At 36.8% G+C, this 19,053-nt stretch overlaps 1 protein-coding gene across 1 annotated transcript in view; it reads right to left on the bottom strand.

Moving 5' to 3' along the window:
• Nucleotides 1-19,053, bottom strand: part of oxct1a (3-oxoacid CoA transferase 1a) — an 80,829-nt gene that overhangs the window by 3,801 nt on the left and 57,975 nt on the right. The window contains exons 14-15 of the mRNA XM_088911001.1: nucleotides 10,214-10,303; nucleotides 4,490-4,570 (exon numbers count right to left, since the gene is read on the bottom strand). Of these exons, the coding sequence (XP_088767127.1) occupies nucleotides 4,490-4,570; nucleotides 10,214-10,303 (171 nt within the window). The remainder of the gene's footprint in view (nucleotides 1-4,489; nucleotides 4,571-10,213; nucleotides 10,304-19,053) is intronic.

Genomic DNA, 19,053 nt, shown 5'->3' with positions numbered 1-19,053 from the left:
GTAGGGGTGTAACACCAGCGTCCTGGCCGAATTTCCCATTGGCCCTTACCAATCAGCCTCCTAATAATCCTCCTTATAATCCCCATCTATTAATTGGCTTCATTACTCTGCTCTCCTCCCCACTGATAGCTGATGTGTGGTGAGTGTTCTGGCGCACTACGGCTGCCGTCGCATCATCCAGGTGGATGCTGCAGGTGGTGGAGGGGAGTCCCCATTACCTGTAAAGCGCTTTGAGTGGAGTGTCCAGAAAAGTGCTATATAAGTGTAAGCAATTATTATATTATTTTATTATATATTATTACAGTATATCGATAGTATTAGTTTAAAAAATAATACATAATTTGTTCACTTTATATTCACTATGAAGGAGCTGACAGCTGTGTTTATAATTTTAGATTCAGAATGGATTGATTTGTGCAGGCAAGAGGAATTAAAAAAGTACTTTAGTTGGCGGTAGAATTCATATAGCTGAAACCACTGCTACTGAACTGAATACTGCTTTTATGAGGACTAAACAGAATAGCAATGTTTGGCATTTTTAATTAAGACATAAACAAAGATGATTTGATCACATTAATAAAATATTAAGCATTGATGCCAACTGTAGCCAAGTTGTACAGGGACTGGATTTATTTGTTCAAGCCTTATTATTCAGAAATGAATCATATTTTAATTAAATTGAAACCTGTGACTAAAGACACTGACACACTGCTTGGCATTTGGAAAATAAGGACGTGACATAAACCTGCTATAAATTGTCTTTAAAAATGAAACTTTAAAAATTATTTTTACATTCAGAATTTATGATGAACAGAACCTCAGAGGTACTTCCTCACAAATAAAATACAGAACAATTTACAACTACTGTGATTATTTTAATACTTGCTATTAGGATCAACAGATGTTGATAGAAGAGAAACTGCATTTGTTTAGACATTATTGTTTCTTTAACACAGTCACACTTACTCAAAATTAGCTCCCAAATGACAAAGTATGGAAAATACTGCCAGCTGTGCATGTGTATGTTAAGAGCACCATTCTGCAATTACTAGGTATAAACACTTACACTGTAAATATGTTTTTTAAATTAATAATTATTTATTATTCCACATCTTTATTTATTATTATTTATCGTTGTCAAACCTGTTTCTTAACACTAACAAAGTCAAAACATATTAATTAATTTTCTGTGTTGTTACAAGTCTTTAATTATACATTTTTTCCTTGTGTTTTGCACTTAGAAGATCAAAACAACATTAATGCAAAAATCATCTGCATTTCTGCCCTAAAACGCAGGGCCATATAAGACACATGCCCAAGACTGGCATCGGACCCTAGAGCTGTGTGGCAGCAGCATCAAATGCCAACCTACAATCCTGCCCTAATTAATTTGATCATCAATGTGGGAGGGAAAGATATCTAACATTAAGAGATCATCACCTCTGCAGCTGTTGAGTTTAATTTTGGAAAATATTTCTTGTAATATTCTATGTCATGAAGGCTACTAGGAGAGAATATGACAACAAAAATGTTAACTATTTCACTTTACATGATCATTATTTAAAGTATGTATTATATGTATAATGCAGTTATTTTACATGCATGTCCTTACAGATTCTATGAGATTGCCTTTGTTATCAGTTACTGTATTCGTGATCTTTTAAAGCTCAAGAGCAGTTTTAATCCAGTGACTATCTCAGTGATAAGAGAAACTTGAACTGCTGTTATTGGAAGTTGCAAATAAAGCATTTGCGCCTTCGATCTTTTCTCGTTCGTTTACAACATAATAATTAATTAGTCTTTTTAATTTATTTGAGCCACACTGAAGCACATTTAATGCAATACATTATTTTTTGAGAATTCCTATTCAATGGCATGTTCAGGATTAAATTAATTACTTGTATCTGTGAATGCTCTTACATAAAACATAGAAAATAAGGAATATTGCTTGGTTAAGCATAAGTCCTCAGATGTTATGAAGTCTAAGGTCTGCTTTAGAGAGAGATCCAATTGCCATTATGTTCAACGTAAGTAGAAGCAGTTTGCTTGCAGGGATTTCTGACTTTCTCAGAAAGTATGATGGAGGGATGGAATTTAACACTTACAAATGTTGACAGAATAATTTCTGTGGAAATCACATCTCGCTGTCTGTCTGCTGAGCAGGTATGGTGCAATCAAGCGCAACAGTATGTTTTTCCCTACAGCTTGTCAAATTTTTATAATAACCAAGGACAACCATTTCAAAAATAAAAATGGTTTTGGTAATGCTACTATATATACTGATATGTATATATTATTTTGCTGAATTTTGTGTTGTTTTCATTTGTCTGTAATTAATGTACTGTAATACCATTTCTTAATTTTGTAAACGAAATATGACTGTTTGAATCAGTCATTAAATTTGTTGCACTTACAAAATATTAACAAAACAACAAATAAAATATGGAAAAATAACCAAATTTAAATCGGCTAATATCAATTTAAATTCATATCATAAGCACTGCTAATGCAACAATCAGCCATCTGTAAAACTTCCAAGAACATGAAGCTGTGTCTGCAAAGAATGTATATTTCATTAATTAAACCTAGGTAAAGAAAAATCTAATTTGTGTTACTCTGTGTTTCTGTTGTGCTCACCTCATACTGTAATGGTCATGACTGGCTGGGTGATTTCATACCAAATTATGAAATTACCAAGAAAAATGCTGAAAAGACTGTAAATATTACAGAACATGTAGAAACTTTGAACGAACCTGTATTTATCTTTTAATCAGTATGAGTGCTAAGGGAGCAGCGTTGGAAACCTTATTATAATCACAACCTCATGATCTTCATTTTAATATTCTCCCCTTTATGATTTTTCCTGCTTTATCCCACTTGACTCCAAATTCGTCCTTTTAATGCGTTTTATCAAAGGCCAGCCCTACAACATACAATATCAGGGAAGGAAGGGGTACAGTATATCTCACACTTCCTTTGTGAATCTGCTGATGTAATGTGTGCTTATCAATCACTTTCATGGAGATGTTCCATTGCAATTATCATTTGGTTTGATACACAGGAAGAAAGATGAGGTTCTGATAAAATACACAATAGATAAACTGGGTATAATTTGTATGACTGGGTATTAAGATTATTGAGAGAAGAAAAGGACAATAGAGTTAAGATAATAATGGTTCCAAGTGATCATCTTGTGCTACATACAGTACCTTATAAAAAGAGCCACTAATACTATTTCCACGCATTCATTATCTAATCACTTTATACAATACGGGGTCACGGAGGAACCAGACCCGGTCCCAACAAGCAGTACACACAAGGCAGGATACACCCTGGATGGGACACCAGTCCCTTGGAGGACACACACAGACACAAAAACGCCCTCACTCACAGAAGATCAGTTTTCCCAGGAACCAATCAAACAATCAGTATGTCTTTGGACTTGTTGGAGGAAACTGGAACCCCTTACAAAATCCACGAGAAGACAGGGAAAACATACAGTGCAAATTCCACACAGATAGCCCCAGCCCTGAAAGGCTGCAAGGCAGCAATGTGAACCACTGCGCCACGGTGCCACCACTAATACAATTTATTTTTCCTAGATAAAATAATGTGGGAACCTGAAAAAAAGTACATTTGAAGAAGGAAATGTTCGAGATTAAAAACAAAAATATACAGTATGAAAACTATTACTGAGTCAAATGTTGCACTTGCTTTGTATTATCCTGGCTTGTGCAGTTGTTTACATTCTACTGCTGAGCTTCTTAAAGGATTAAATATTTTGTATTTTTCTTAAATTTATATAATTATTCTTTTGCTCTCACTTGAAATCCCTAAGCTAGGCAATGATTACACCACTGAGGATATTCTATAAGGAAAACGGTCTCAGCGGACACAGAGGATTTGACAAAGTTGACCTATTGATTACTTGAAATGTTTTTTTTTTCTCTGCTGCTTATTCATTCTGATACTAAATAAGCAGCTGATAGAAACACAGAAATGTATGATTAAAACAAGGGTGGTCTGCAAATGTGGCAGTTGTTACAGAGCCTTGAAGGGGAGTATTGAAATTCTGTAATGCAGGCTCACGGTCTTTAGTATTTTATTTCTGAAAAATGAGCAGTAATTGTCCTACTTTGTGCCCTTGCCTGCCAAGTTAGGTTCTGGCTCACCACAACCCTCTAAGGAAAAAAGTGATGACTGAAGATAGATGGATGAAATTGGCACTAATTGCAAAATAAAAGTCAGAAAAGTTCATTTAGCATTCAAAGGAGATAAATTACTACAAATTTAGCTAATATATATGTTGTTTCACAAAATTACACAGATTCTGCACAGTACAGTATATAAAGCTTAAAGTGTAGCTATAGTTTTACTGTAGTCCCTTGCTGTTATGACTCACTTTGTGTTTCTTCTACTGGCCTAAGCAGAATAAAATCTTTCTGTCCAATTTTCAGCATGATTTGCAAACAATGAAAATATCTGTCACCTTTTCCGTGATGATCCGATCCACACACTGTTTTCCAGTTAGTGGCAAATTGCACTTCTCCAAGATTTTATGTCCACCACCCTGAAAATAAAAAAGAATATATGCATAATATTATGGGTATGCATTCCATAAATGTGACAGAATGCAGCTTTTAGAAAGGTTTTTTCGGCAATGGCTAGATAAAAATACAGGCATCTTATCAGGATGCCTGTTGGAAAATTAAAAATAAACCTAATTCCAATGAATGTTGAAATATTATTTGCTTCAATATTTGTCTTCCACAGCACATTGTTAGAACATCTTGAAACTATCCTGTAAAGTTACACAGTTAGTAATATACTCAAAATGCATCTCCAAACTCACAGGATACTGAGATATATACTGTAGATACAGATACTGAAACTACAGCACTAGATATTATGTTTTATCTTCCTTGGAGAACATACAGATTGCAGACAGAAGAAGCCTATAAATAAACAGGGACACTGGAGAGCTGAAAGAGGCTAGGAAACAAAGTGCTGAAAGCATGTTTGAACATTTAAGCCTGAACTTTTAAACTAAACACTGCCTCTAGCTTTTTATCTTTTTTTTAACCTTTGCTTTTTAAACACCTTACTGAAAGCTATACAGCATGATGTGTATAAAGTGATTCATTTTAAAACATCCACTGCAAGTGTGAAAGAATGACAATGTAAAAAAAAAAATACATTGATAGAGTAGGAAGTTTTGCCCAACCGCATAACTCAGTGGCTGAAAAAAAGGTAAGAATCGGGCACGGATATTGTTTTGACAGTTGTCCTAATAAAAAGCAGAGAAAATGGACCAAGTTCCCCTCTTGCAGCATTCAGACCAGGTGGCAGATCTAGTCTGAACTGCATTCAACAGAAAGTTATAGGGGTTGGACCCTCAGTCACCTGACCAACAGGGATAAGATGATTGGTTAGGTGACAGGTAAAAGCCAGGAAGCGGAGGCTTCAATTGGCTGTTGACCTCTGCTGTGAAGAAAAAGAGCAGAGTCTCTTACATTCACACTAGAGGGATGAAGTGAGCGAGGAAAAGACCGACAGACCAATGAGCAGGTGGATATCAGAGTGTAAATTATGGGAAGTGTTTGAGCTTTGGTTTCAAGAGAGTTTTTGGTTATTGACGCCAGTAGGCAACTTAGCTGTCCTGATGTGACTAGAAAGGGCATAAAAGGAAAGATCTTCATTAGAGCTCAAAAAGGTGATAAGATTTGTCTTGTATTTGAAGTTTAAACTGTAACCTATTTATTTTATCATAGAGCTGTGTCTGTTTTCCTGAGACTCACCGATTTAATGATACCTGCACCCCTGGCAGAGCGGTGTCACACCATATTTATAGAGTACAGTTCACAGCTAAAGACAAAATGCTAATGTATGTATAAGGCAAGCAGGGGTAGAATATAAATGAGCAGTACTTAATTAATCAATGACAGCCAGTGTATTTATACAGCCACCAAAGCACAGTCCATTTACAGGAAAAGTTCAAAGAGTCTTTTGACAAAGCACTTACAGTTGTTCCACCACCCTCCCTCCACTGTAAGTATATTCTCTGTTGTTCACCATGTGAACAACAAATGAAAATGAATTTTGTTCCCCAAGGGAACATTTCTAAACTTTAGAAAATCTGTTACTGTTTAACAGGAAAGCAGAAAAGGCTAATGCAAAAGAGAGTGGATTTTAAAGACATACAGTACATGCTTTGTTATGAAAATACATCATATAAGATCTCACAAAGAGTGATCTCACAATGATTCACAAAGAGTCTGTACATGTATCTCATATACAGACTTTGATTTTAGTGTACAGAACCAACAGGTTCATTAGCCCCCGTGTGCTACAGTATGTGATTCTCCCTCAGGTATTATCTGTGTCTTTAATAAAAACGGAAAACTTTAATTTTGACTTTTACATCAAAGTTAATAATCGACAGTAACTCAAAAATGGGATAAACTTGGTAGATGCTTTATCCATTAAATTAATCCCCAGACACCGTCAATGCTAGAATGCTTCTGATTTCTACAATACCTGTCTCAGATTTGCACATTAATCAGGGCTGACCTATCACATAGAGTAATTAGCATTTCCAGAAGCAGAAGCAACAGCAACATGTGTGTGACCTGCACTAAAAATATTGTGTGTTGTTCTGAGAGGTTGCTGTCAGGCTTGTAGCATGGAGTTGTGGCTTCTGTGCAGAACCTTAAGTGCCCCAGTTAATGTTAGAATTCTTGCATGCTTATACTGCTGTACATACAAAAATGTTTTGGGAGTTATGCAAATATATGTAATGCCCTGACCAAAGTCCACTCAGCACAGCAAGTGGATATTAAAATGAATCATGCTGATAAACAGGTAGTATGAAGCATTACAATATGATCCGGTTTGACCATGCCAACCATGCAGTGCCTGACACAGATGTTAAAAAGATCTCTGTTTTCCAGAGCCGTGTATTTATGGCTGTAAAGGTCTGATTGAATTGTTGATTCTGAGGCTCAAACTAAAATATGTGCTTGAAAACAAAGATGCTGTGTATCTTTAGCATTTTCATCATAAGGATTAGGCCTATAATGTGGATGTCTTTGGTTTTTGGACAGGTATGAACTATAAAAGACACAGTGTTATTTCTTTCAAGATCAAACTGAGCTGTACAGTGGTGGACATCTGTTTGAATCTTAATTATTTTCCTTCTTAAATGTGGAGGTGCTTTATTTCTTGTTTATTATCAAATTAAGATGAAGAAAACTAGCCTTAGAACAGTTATGTCTTATTGTGGTATTATGTTAAACCACAATGCATTATCCTTTGGGACACACACAAATTAGAATGCTACAGAACCTTAAATAGATAACACACACTAGCTAAGTATCTGACCTGGGTAAGAGACAGCAAAGAGAATTTGACCCTGACAAAGTACAGGATCCCTGGTCGTAGAAACTGGGCAACACAGGCAAACCTGGCAGCCCATAGAAGACAGGCTGCCCTCTGGGAGAAGCAGAAATAGGGGTGCACTTTCTACTGCACTTTGAGAAATACTCTGGGATTGGACAAACGTTCTTCCTTAAAATAACAAATCTAATCCCAGAATTTGCTGCTAGAATCAGCTTCCAATCCTTCTGGGGGAGAGGGGAAAGAAACTCAATAGAGCTGGTAGTCCTTTATGTGATCTCCTGTCACAGCCCGAGGAATGGGCAGTGATCCTGTCTCACAAAACAGTTTTTCACATCACTGTATATTATTGAACTTTTACACACATCAAATAAAACAAAGTACTCCCCTTACGATTCTATGTGTTTACATATCTGTCCTTCATCTAGTCTTCACAATGTCCTAACAGTCAATAAACCTAACCTCATGTGACAGACAACACACAAATTTCACTTTGTGAGGGCATTCGTTTACACACAGCACTCTTCTCAATGGGGTTAAGGTCTGGACTTTGACTTGGCCACTCCAAAATCCTGATTCTTTTCTTTTTCAGCCATTCCATTGTAGTTTTACTGGTGTATTTTGGATCATTGTTCTGTTGCATGACTCTCTTTCGGCTAAGCCTTAGCTGTTGGACAGATGGCCCTCACGTTTTCTTCTAGAATGTGCTGGTTTGGAGAGGAATCCATCGTGGGCTCAATGATTGTGAGGCGTCCAGGTCCTGCAGCTGCAAAGCAAGCCCGAATCATCACCCCTCCACCACCATGCTTGACAGCTGGTATGAGGTTCTTGTGGTGATCAGTAGTATTTGGTTTTCGCCAAACATGTCGTTTTGCATTATGGCCAAACAACTCCAGAGGAGATTGTTCAAGAAGTCTTCTGGTTCATTCAGATGCTGTCTTGCAAACCTACAGTAAGCACCAATGTTCTTTTCCTAATGGTAGAATCAAGAACTCTAATGTTTACAGTATTGACAGAAACCTATAGATCCCTGCATGTACCTTTGGAGTTCTTTTCTATCTCCAGAAGCAACACACAGTCCAACCTTGGGGTGAATTTGCTGTGACGCCCACTCTTGGGTAGACTGGCAACGGCTGTGAAATTTTTCCATTTGTAAATTCTTTCTCACTGTGGAATGATGAACTTCATATTGTTTGGAAATGGCTTTATAACCCTTCCCAGACTGATGAGCAGCAATAATTCTTTCTGTAATAAAGTTTATCTGACTTTTTACAGGTAGAAGCACTTCCACCTGTGCACTTGTTTAGCAGCACCCTTCTTAATACGTAAAACATTAATATGTAAAACCATAGAAGAGGGTGTACTTTCTGTTTCACATCACAACTGTATGTACTGTTAATGCTGTGTTAATTCAATTTACATTGTCAATACTGTAACTCATTTGTCATGACAATAACTCTTCAATAAATGAATGTGCATGAGAATATTCAATCAGTTAATTTGGCTTATGAGATATGATAAAAGGTTCTGACTGAGTTGGGCTAGTATTTCAATGGAAGACTCAAAATGGTGTCTTAGGTGCCTCGTTTCTCCTACCTCTTTGAGTTCACTTTGTTCTTGAGAGCCCTTTATATCAGGTGCTTGTAGAGGCTAATACCCAAAGACAACTTATTGTGGTCTCCCAGGATGGGCTGAGGTGCAGAATATCTATCAGTCTATCTCAAATATTGAAGCCAGACCCATGGTGCTTCTGGCACATCCTTACAGGGGGCTAAAGACTCCCTGAGACATATATCTGGCTTAACATTAAGCATGGTGTATGATTTACATGGCACTGGAGTAGTGCTGTGAGTAAACTGCATAATTCCAGCAATTCCAGATAATGTTTGAGGTGACATATTTCAATATGAAAGAGCACTAGGAGAAGAGGGTTTGTAACACTGTGTTTAGTTCAAAGTAGATCCATTAAAAATAATTTTATCCATTAAATTCTTCCGGCACAGTTTTTAGCTTTCAACTTCACCTTCCAGTTACAGTATCCCAGCTGTAAAATATCTGCAGCAATTTAAAGCTGGTTCAAATGCTCAAAGTAATGCAAACTGAGGCCACACATTCTGGAAGGCAAGTCTCAAGAAGGCAGCTAGATAGAGATTAATAGCCTATTTGGTTCACTGCTTATTTCAAAAGCTGCAATAATTCTCAAATTAGAATCTGTATGCATAATTATTGTAGTAAATGAGCCAGATTACCAGTGGGCCCACACTGTCTTGCTACAGAGGCAAGTAAGGCTCCAATCTTTGTGTAATTTAAGCCGTCTTGGGAATTTGACTGGACAATTACTATCATTAGACAGGATGCAAAATAAAACTAATGAGTAACTTTATACTTCAAGCTGATTTCTTGTACTGTTTCGGAGATAAACTGCTTTGTCTTTACCTATCACAATAATGATACTGATTGAAATTATTTTGTTGTTTTTTCCTTTATTTATTTTTTACAGTTCATACTTTATTAACAAAAAAGTGTAAAACGCAAATTTTCTAGAACGACCTTTAATTCCTTTAGGTCACATTAAAAAAAATGTTTCACCATTTTATTGCTCAACCAAGACTGCAAAATCTGCCAAAACACATTTCCCATTTGGTGGTGAAATTAGTTTTTGATTCAGCAGCACCGAATCCAAAAAAGGAACAAAAAGGAAAAGAAGCAACAGAGAGTAAAGGCCTTTCAGGGTAGCAAAAAAATGCTGGCAACCGCAGACAACTGCCTGAATCAGGAAAGAAAACACACAAGTGAAACCCACAGAAGCAGTCTCTACCTTGGCTGAGTGCTCCATAGTGACGACCACTTTGGTTCCTGCGCTGGCTACCAAGTCCATTGCACCTCCCATTCCCTTCACCATCTTACCCTGAAGAAGACAGAACAAGAACAAAACTGTGAAACTGTGCACATCCCACTGGCACTCATAAGCACATTGTTCTTCTAAACATACTCCTCAGAACTAAAGAGCTACTCTATTTCTATTGCATGATGAAGCTTACCGGACAATATGGATTGAACTAATTACAGTTCTGACAGATAATAATACATTGTGGTATTTCTAACAAGAACAAAGCTCAAGTAACATATTGTATACTGAGAGGCATTAGAAAAGCAACAAATGAATATTGGAGCCATTCATATTTATTACGTTTTAATGCCTCTCAGTATGTACAAAACCTAAGAAAATATTTAATTGTGTCAAGACCTTTACATGCATGATTTCTCTAGATAAAAAAATATTTTTTCAAAGAAAAAATATTTTCCACTTCATACTGTATATTCTCAGTCAGTTGTATTACATCACTGGGATCTGGTACAGTATTGAGGGCATGGAAACAATATTTGCTTTCCAAACATTTTGAACCGGACATGGACTGTACTTCAACCTTTTTTAAGCAGTGAGCATTTACAATTCACACCGATAGATCATTGAAATCTTTCAGTCCTGCAAACAAAAGCCATTCACATAACATAACATCACTTTATTTGCCCTATACAATTTCTTGCTTTTGGAATTCATCTTTTCCCATACCCCAGCTTGCTCTCCATGTGACACAGACACACATATAGGGAGAGAAGCTTGGGGTCAGAGTTCAGGGTCAGCCATTGTACAGTGCCCCTGGAGCAGTTGGGGTTAAGGGCCTTGCTCAGGGGCCCAACGGAGTAGGATTCCTCTGCCGGCTGCGGGATTTGAACCAGCAACCTTCCAGCCACAGGCGCAGAGCCACCGCTCCACCCAAAAAAGTTTCTTTCTTTGTGGGTTTGAACCCAGATCAGCACCAACCGCAGATTAGCCTGGGGATTTGAACCCGGACTCTCACAGCCAGCAGACCAGCACGCTACACGACGAGCCACAGTGCTGCTGTGAAGCGTCGCCTGTGGCTAGAAGGTTGCCGGTTCTATTGAGTGTGACAACCTCCTTCAAAATGCACTCTTTTCCACAGTGATTTTGACACACAAGTACCCTTTTATGGATTTTACCATGCACCTGCTTTCATACGATGTACAATGTTAGTTCTTGTACTCATCTTTAAGGAACCTACTGTAATTCAACATTCCAAATACAGTACATCCATTTAAATTCAGTAACTCCTTCTACTCAAAACCGTAGTATGAATGTTTTTTTTAGATACAATTTCATAGTTCTGAATAAAGATCTTCATAACAAATGAAAATGCAAACAAGCAGAATTTAAATAACCTAGCACAGGTAAAATAATTTACAAAGCACAAAAAATACATGCACTCTATTTTGTTTAATGAACCTAGATGCCTCATTTCATTCTTTTTTAACAAGCCATTGACCGGCATTTTAAAAATAAGCACAAAAGGCAGAGTTTTTTTTTTTACGAATCCAAAAAACAGACACAGTCCAATTACTGGGAGTGTCAGTCTGTGGAAGAGAGCAATGAAACAGGCTGGTGTACGTGTGGAGAATGTCTAATGACTGTCAAGTCGCTCTGTTCCACAGCAACTGCATCAGGAGGAGTGCAAAACCCATTCTGCTGCAGGCTCTCCTGCTCCTGACTACCCTGCCACTGTGACATCAGCCCACACAGTGAATGCTCACTGGTTTTAATGCTCAACAAATGAAGTTCTGTCTGAGCAAAAGGAAATGAACCCTCAGAGAAATATATAAAGACAAATAAATCAAACACAAAATCAAAGCACCTCTTCATTTGGAGACACCAAATCTATTTTTTTTCTTTGTGAAAACTTGATGCCCTCAACACTTGTTAAGTGTAATGTTAGTTTAGAATGAAGTCTTGTACAATCTCACAATAAAGCATTTCTTTTCAGGTCAAGATTTCGCTGCAGGGCGTGCTTTATTTTGTACCATATTTCAGAAAAGAAAATATTTTTGTTACACAAAAACCAATCAGAATTGCTTCAGTTATTGATTGGTAAAAATAACAGTCCCTTTTGGCACAATATTGAGGCAGAAATTCTAGGTACAGAAAAAAGATCGAGACTATCTACTGTAGCTAAAAGGCTGCTGAAATAGTACTGCAAGCATTTTACCCATTAATGACCTTTAACGTATCAAAGAACCTCTAAAACAATGAAGCGGAGTAAAAGTAACTAACCATGCCACCTAAAACACAGGTGATTAAGAAAAAGAGCAGAAGAAATCTGTAGAAATGAATAATTGAATTCTGCACTCAATGAAGATTGAAGTAGATGAGCATTCATAAGGCTGAAATTGACATGTATGGGGTCATTTTCTCAGAATAAACTGGGCTTAAAAATACCCAATATTCTCTTCTGAGAGGCAATTTTGAGAAAATGTATTTTCCTGAGTACACATTAAGCATTTTAATCAGCCTCAGTAGGTAGCAGACCGAACCCTGTCAGCCATGAAGCAAGGGCAAGTTCCTCCAGACTGTCCCTTATAACCAACAAGTGTTTAAGAAACTTCTTTGACAGGGAGACACTTTGAGAAAAACTCAAGAGAACATCTGTCAGGATATCATTCTTCAGTGAAATAATTTGCCACATACAATGAAAATAGCATTACAGTAATTAGTGAATACTGTTCCCTACAAATTGCTTTAGAAATTGTTTACTGGACCTCTAAGGACCTAGTGGTGAAAAGTAACTTAAAATAAAAAAAAACATCTGAAAAAGTTTTTGGCATTCTGATCATTCATCATTCACAACTGACTATGATACACATGAGTGACTAATTGTTGCATAAACACCAAATCACCTGATTTGTGAGACAGTTGATGGGTAAAGGTAATATAACCTGTTCAATGTCAAGCATAGAGAAAATAAAAAAAGAAAACACAGAAAGGAAGCAATATGAACTGCTTATCAAGTGATAATCACATGAAGCAGGACCTCAGGTGGACTCAACAGCACAATAACCAATCAATCAGGAGGTCCAGGAGAAGTGTGTAGTTGCTACAAACCTTCACATGTAGTGATTCATGGAAACCTAACTGTCCAACATTGATAAGTCCTGCGACCTCACTTGCTATCCTTCTTGCAAGATCCTGCTTATTGCCTAGGATGTCTGTTAAATAATGTCAGTGCTACAAAATCCAGTATTTACAAAATCCAGCCATTTTCCTAATAACTTTGTGAATTGTTTCTGTTACAGGCACCGCTGGGAAAGTTAGGAGAGTTGGGGGAAATTGTTTACTAATTATTATTGAAGTAAATTATTACTTTACATAATAACTGTACACATACTACATTGATCAGTGGTTTTTCTAAATTAATTTCTCTGAAAATCTTGTTGAGTTTAAAAAAGAATCCCTAAAACACATAATCTGTAACTGTAGTGGATTACTTTTTACCAAGGATTGCCACAACACTCGTAAGAAATTATACATTTCTTCTCAGGCTCAATACAGATGCTAGCATTTGAAAAGATCTTGTGGTAAAAAGATTTATCCTTTGAACAAAAATGACTCAGGTGCCTATGCTTTTGACAGTACTCCAAAGTTCCAAGGCTGCTTGAAATTAATCAGTAAATTATGTACAAACAAGGTTCATTTCAGAAGATTCAATGTTTTTATTTAAAGGGACAATCTGAATGTTTTAAAATGATACATACTGTATGTAAATACAATGTTTTTTCCCCACTCCAAAGCTTAACTCTCTGCAGTATGCTACAGTATATCTATATTCTACTATGACTCGACCTCTTTCTTTCCTTTTGTATTACAGTAAGACCTTGGAAATTATGCAAAAGTATTCTCAAAGTCTGCTCTTCAATGACATATAATCAAGTAACTATAATTGTTTCAATTTAAATAGTATGCTTCCTCAGGAAAGTACAAATTTGATTTAAATTCATTAAAGTGTTACTCTCTTTTTATATGCCGTTAAAAAGCATTTGAACTCTATAATACACAGTACGTGAGAAGTGGATAAATTAACTAGGATATCCTCTTCATCTGGCACAGTTTACTTACTTAACAACGCTTACCCTGCAAAGCGGTGAGTACAAAAGGATGCATCTTTAAGAAAATGTAATCACATTCAAATGTAAATAAAACACCTTGTAAGAAAATAAAACTCAGAAAAGGCATGGCAGTTTCCGTAATATGCTGGGAAGTTGTGATGAAAGGCAATTTTGAACAATTATTGTGTCAGTCAAAATGTGACACATAGACATCTTGGTAATTCCAAAATGTTTGCAGATGTTAGGCAAGGCATGAAGCACATGGGGAAGCACACAAGCAGATGATCAGTATGTTTTTTAGCTTAAGATGATAGACAACCATCAGTTGAGCACCTTGGAGGTGGGTAGCAATTTCATAATGGAGCAGAAAACAATTGATTGGGGCCTTTTTAGAATAAAAACATTGACGTGGAGAGATGTGTCCAACAGTTGAACTTGGACTAAAGATCAATGGACAGTGACTTCACACAACTGCAATTTAATCTAGGTCTACAATATTAAAGAAGCCATTTACTTTTACATGAGACAAATAGTGAAAACAACTCCCTCGAGATCCTTTCAATGCCTCGAACTGACACATGACTCACCATGGTACTGTGGTTTGACATGAATATGTCAGAAATATTCCTAAACATAGGTGGGCCAGAAAGTGTTACAACACAATAACACACTGGCTTAGTTACAGGGAAGTTAGAAACACTCCACAGAATCTCCACAGAAAGTTTTCTTGCTCCTCTTTCACAACTGTTAAGTAAGTTCTGCTCATGTATTCACGAAATGAAGCTATTACAGTGAATTCACAATAATATTAGAACCATTTAGCAACATTATATTCATCAATGTCGTCTATGATTATAATTTGAAAAGCTGTCATTACCAACCACTTTACAACATGTGTCTTAAACCATTTCTCAGTCTCTTCTGACCCTGGCTTTGGCATGATCTCATCACATAGACATTATTTCAACTGTCAAGTGCCTGGAAGTATAAAGAAGGTTGATTCATATAGCAGGGCACAACCACTTTACAGGGCTTCACTTTACAGTGTCTCCATGACAACAAATCAAATAGTTCCTTCATACATTTCTTAAACCTTATTTGCAGTCAGTAACACAAACTAGAGAAAACAATGTAGCTCTGCAGGGTTTCACTTCTACAGAACACTCTCCCAGTTATTTTAAAAGGTATATTGTAACATCGAATCAGAATATGCACTTTTAAATGCACTGCTTCTTCAATTAGTCATGACCTGAACTGATTTATAGACATTTATAAGGCTGTCCCAAAATAAATGGGACAAGGCCAGGTGATGCTCATTCTTATTTTTAATTACTATAAAAACTAGAACCATTACTGGACACTATATACTGTATGAAGCAAGCCTTTGTCCTTGCACTGATTAAGTGTACAACAGTCTTTGGACAGGGACCGGTTATTACGTGTTAGACTGAAAGCTGGAGATGAGTTAGAACAAGCAGCCAGGAAGATCCTGTCAGTGGAGGACAACAAGACCCTGCTAACAGTACCTCTAAGGTATTCATGAGTCACTGTCTCGTTTTCTATTAGTAGTGATAGTGCTTAATACTATCTGTAGAAAGCACAGGTCAAGGTAGAAAAACAGAGAAGAGGCATGGACAATAGACATCAGAGAGTGCCCATTCACTGAGTGCAGAGATTGATAATAAGGGAAGACTTCAGTTTATGCACAGGATTCGAATCCCAACCCTAATATACAGTATTTGCCACTTGTATGCAGAAAATGAGCTCTTTCGAGGGGCTGGCTTGTATATAGTACAATGTTTTCTCATTTACTGTATGTCAAATTCCTAAACACCTTTTGGGATTCTTCAATCAAAGATTCCCACACACATACTGTAGCTGTGTTATTTGGGTTTTATCAATGACTGATGACAGCTATAGTCCCCTATAATCCAAATTGCAATTTTCCATAAAGTGCTAAAAATAAAATTGCACTGAAACACGATTAGAACAAATTTTGAATGGACTGCCTAAGGATTATGGTAGGAAGAAATTAGATTCCCTACAGAAAACAAAGATAAATACAATCGCATTTTTTAACCTGTAATCATGGTGAACATACAGTACAGTACTATAATATTCTCAGATATTTCACCATTTTACATTAGATATCTGAAAAAATAAATTCATGCACAATATTGCTAGAAGAGTAACAGGGCTTTTTGTAAAAGAGCAATATTTGACATTTAAGATTTAATTAGTCTTAAGTAAATTCACAGTTGGCTCCCTAACTTTAAAATGTGTTTCTGTTACAGGCAGGGTTAATTCACTATTTACTTAGGGCTTACCTGCACATTCTTGTTTGCTAAATGATTTAAGTGATCTATGCACTATTCTCTGGGTAAAAGCTAAACTGTTTACACTGTTGGAAATGACCTGCTGTGCCGACAATGCTGAAAGCACACTTAACTCTTTCACTGTTTTGTTTCCTATCCAACTGCACATAAACAACATCTGTCCTTTACAAATGTTAAGTGAAGAAACATACTGAGCTAAAAATTAACAATATTACAGTTGATATAGTTTTAACTGACATCACAATCATCAGTACACCAAAGCTTTCTGGGTTTAGTGGGATTTGGCATCATCAATCAAACACCTTTCCCCCACCTTTAAAAACTCTTAAAGACCAAAACCGTTAATTGCAGTTACAATTATAATAAACCTGTTACTGTTCTTTCTATGGTACCTTCAGACAACGTGTAATGTGTTTAACTACTCCAACTAAATGTTTTGGTTTTATTTTTCATTAATGAGGTGTACCCCTATTGATTTTCAATTAATATTAAATAATGTTAACACATATTTAGCAAACTGGGGCAGCACGGTGGTGCTCTGGTTACAGCACTGGGGCCCTGGGTTCGACTCTGGGCCGGAGGTATCCCCATGTTCATGTGAGTTTCCTCCGGGTGCTCTGGGTTCCTCCCACAGTTTAAAGACATGCTGGTAGATTAAATGGCTTCCAGAAAAATGGGCCCCAGTGTGAGTGTGTGTGTATTTGTGTTTGTGTGCCCTTGACAGACTGGCATCCTGTCCTGGGTGAAATTGAATCCTGTCCAGCAAAAAACTGAAATTGTCAATAGTATCAAATATCTTGGCACTGTTGTTGATATAAACTAACCTTTGAGGAAAACAGTTATGCCATTTGCATGAAGAACCAACAGCAATCATTCTTCCTAAGAATTCCTTATTAGGTATTCCCCCATTTACCTATTTACTTATCATCAATTTATATATCACATACTGTTGTTGTGATTTTATGTGACTCTTTATGTTTTGCTTGTGTGTTTTGTACTTCTGTGGGAGAAGCCAAAGACACATTTCCGCAACAGTGGACAATAAAGTATCAATAAAGAAATGACAATAGTGGACAATGGACAAGAAATGGACAATAAAGAAATGTGCATACTACAACAATGACTTTATTCTATAGAACTTTCACTGAATCAGTCCTATCATTCACTGCGGCAGCTTGGTCTGGCCACCTTAATACCCACAGTAAAAACAGACTGAGCAGGTTTGTGAAGGTAGCCAGCAAAATTATTCTTACACAACAACTATAGCTGTTTGACATCTACGTCAAGCAAATAGTCCGGAAGGCCAATATGACCATTGACTGTCACGACCACCCCTTGCACAGAATATTTGACCTCCTCCCATCTGGGCGTCAACGTGGACTGCCTAGATTCAAGAGCAATATAACTAAGTCATATTTTATCCCCACAGCTATTAACATGCTCAATTTAAACATTTATTTTCTTTTTCATCATACTTCTGTTAAATGCATTTTGTGTTAAATGTACTGTGTAATGTGTTATGTCTGTTAAATGTATTGGGTAAGGTTTTATGTCTTTACCTGTCTGCATAGCATTTTCCCATCTGGAAAAATAAAGTGAGTAAGGGTGTATCCCGCACTATGTCTATTGCTTGCCCGGACCCTGAATTGGATGAAGAGGTTAGAAAATGGATGGGAGGATTCACAAAACTGGGAACATATCGCAGAATAAAATGTTAATATTTGACTTATTACTTCGTATTTGTAGCCTTTGCCTTTCTTGCCTTACTGTACTTCATCAGATTTCCAGTGAACAACTAGGGCAGTTTTGTAAGAACTGCACGCCAAATATCTTGTAAAACATTCCACCAGTTTGATGGGTTTTTCTTATTTTTATGCAACACTGTACATTCTCCTCTGCCCTCAATTGGATTTATGTCAAGCACTTCAGAATACTTCCAGCACATAAGTTTTGACCTTGGTTTCGTAATACCTTTTAACTATATGACCATTCTGTTTGGAATTATGTGGGGAGACTATGTGGGGAAAAAATCAGATTATACTCAGAAAAGCGAAATATTCGCACAGTATGGTAGTCTAGTTAAAGCTTAGACAGATTCATTGAATTCTTTGAAAACCATTAAACGTTCTGCTCAACCAAGTGAAAAAACAAGCATTATACAGGTTAAGAAAACAAACAAGGAAACAGGTGTTGCTTTTCTCAGTTCAATGCTTTGGCTACATTTCCCTTTGGTTACACTGGGCTTCCTATGCAAGTACACTGAATTTTTGACTGGTTCACATCAAAAGTATGGGAATATGTTTAAACCAGGACAATCTACAGCCACACAACTATTTAATTTGTTCCTTCAAGCAGCACCGAAAGG

The sequence above is a fragment of the Atractosteus spatula genome, chromosome 3 (genome assembly GCF_055471065.1).
Source record: "Atractosteus spatula isolate fAtrSpa1 chromosome 3, fAtrSpa1.hap1, whole genome shotgun sequence".
NCBI classification, from domain to species: Eukaryota; Metazoa; Chordata; class Actinopteri; order Semionotiformes; family Lepisosteidae; genus Atractosteus; species Atractosteus spatula.
This window is presented reverse-complemented; position numbering and strand designations above follow the sequence as displayed.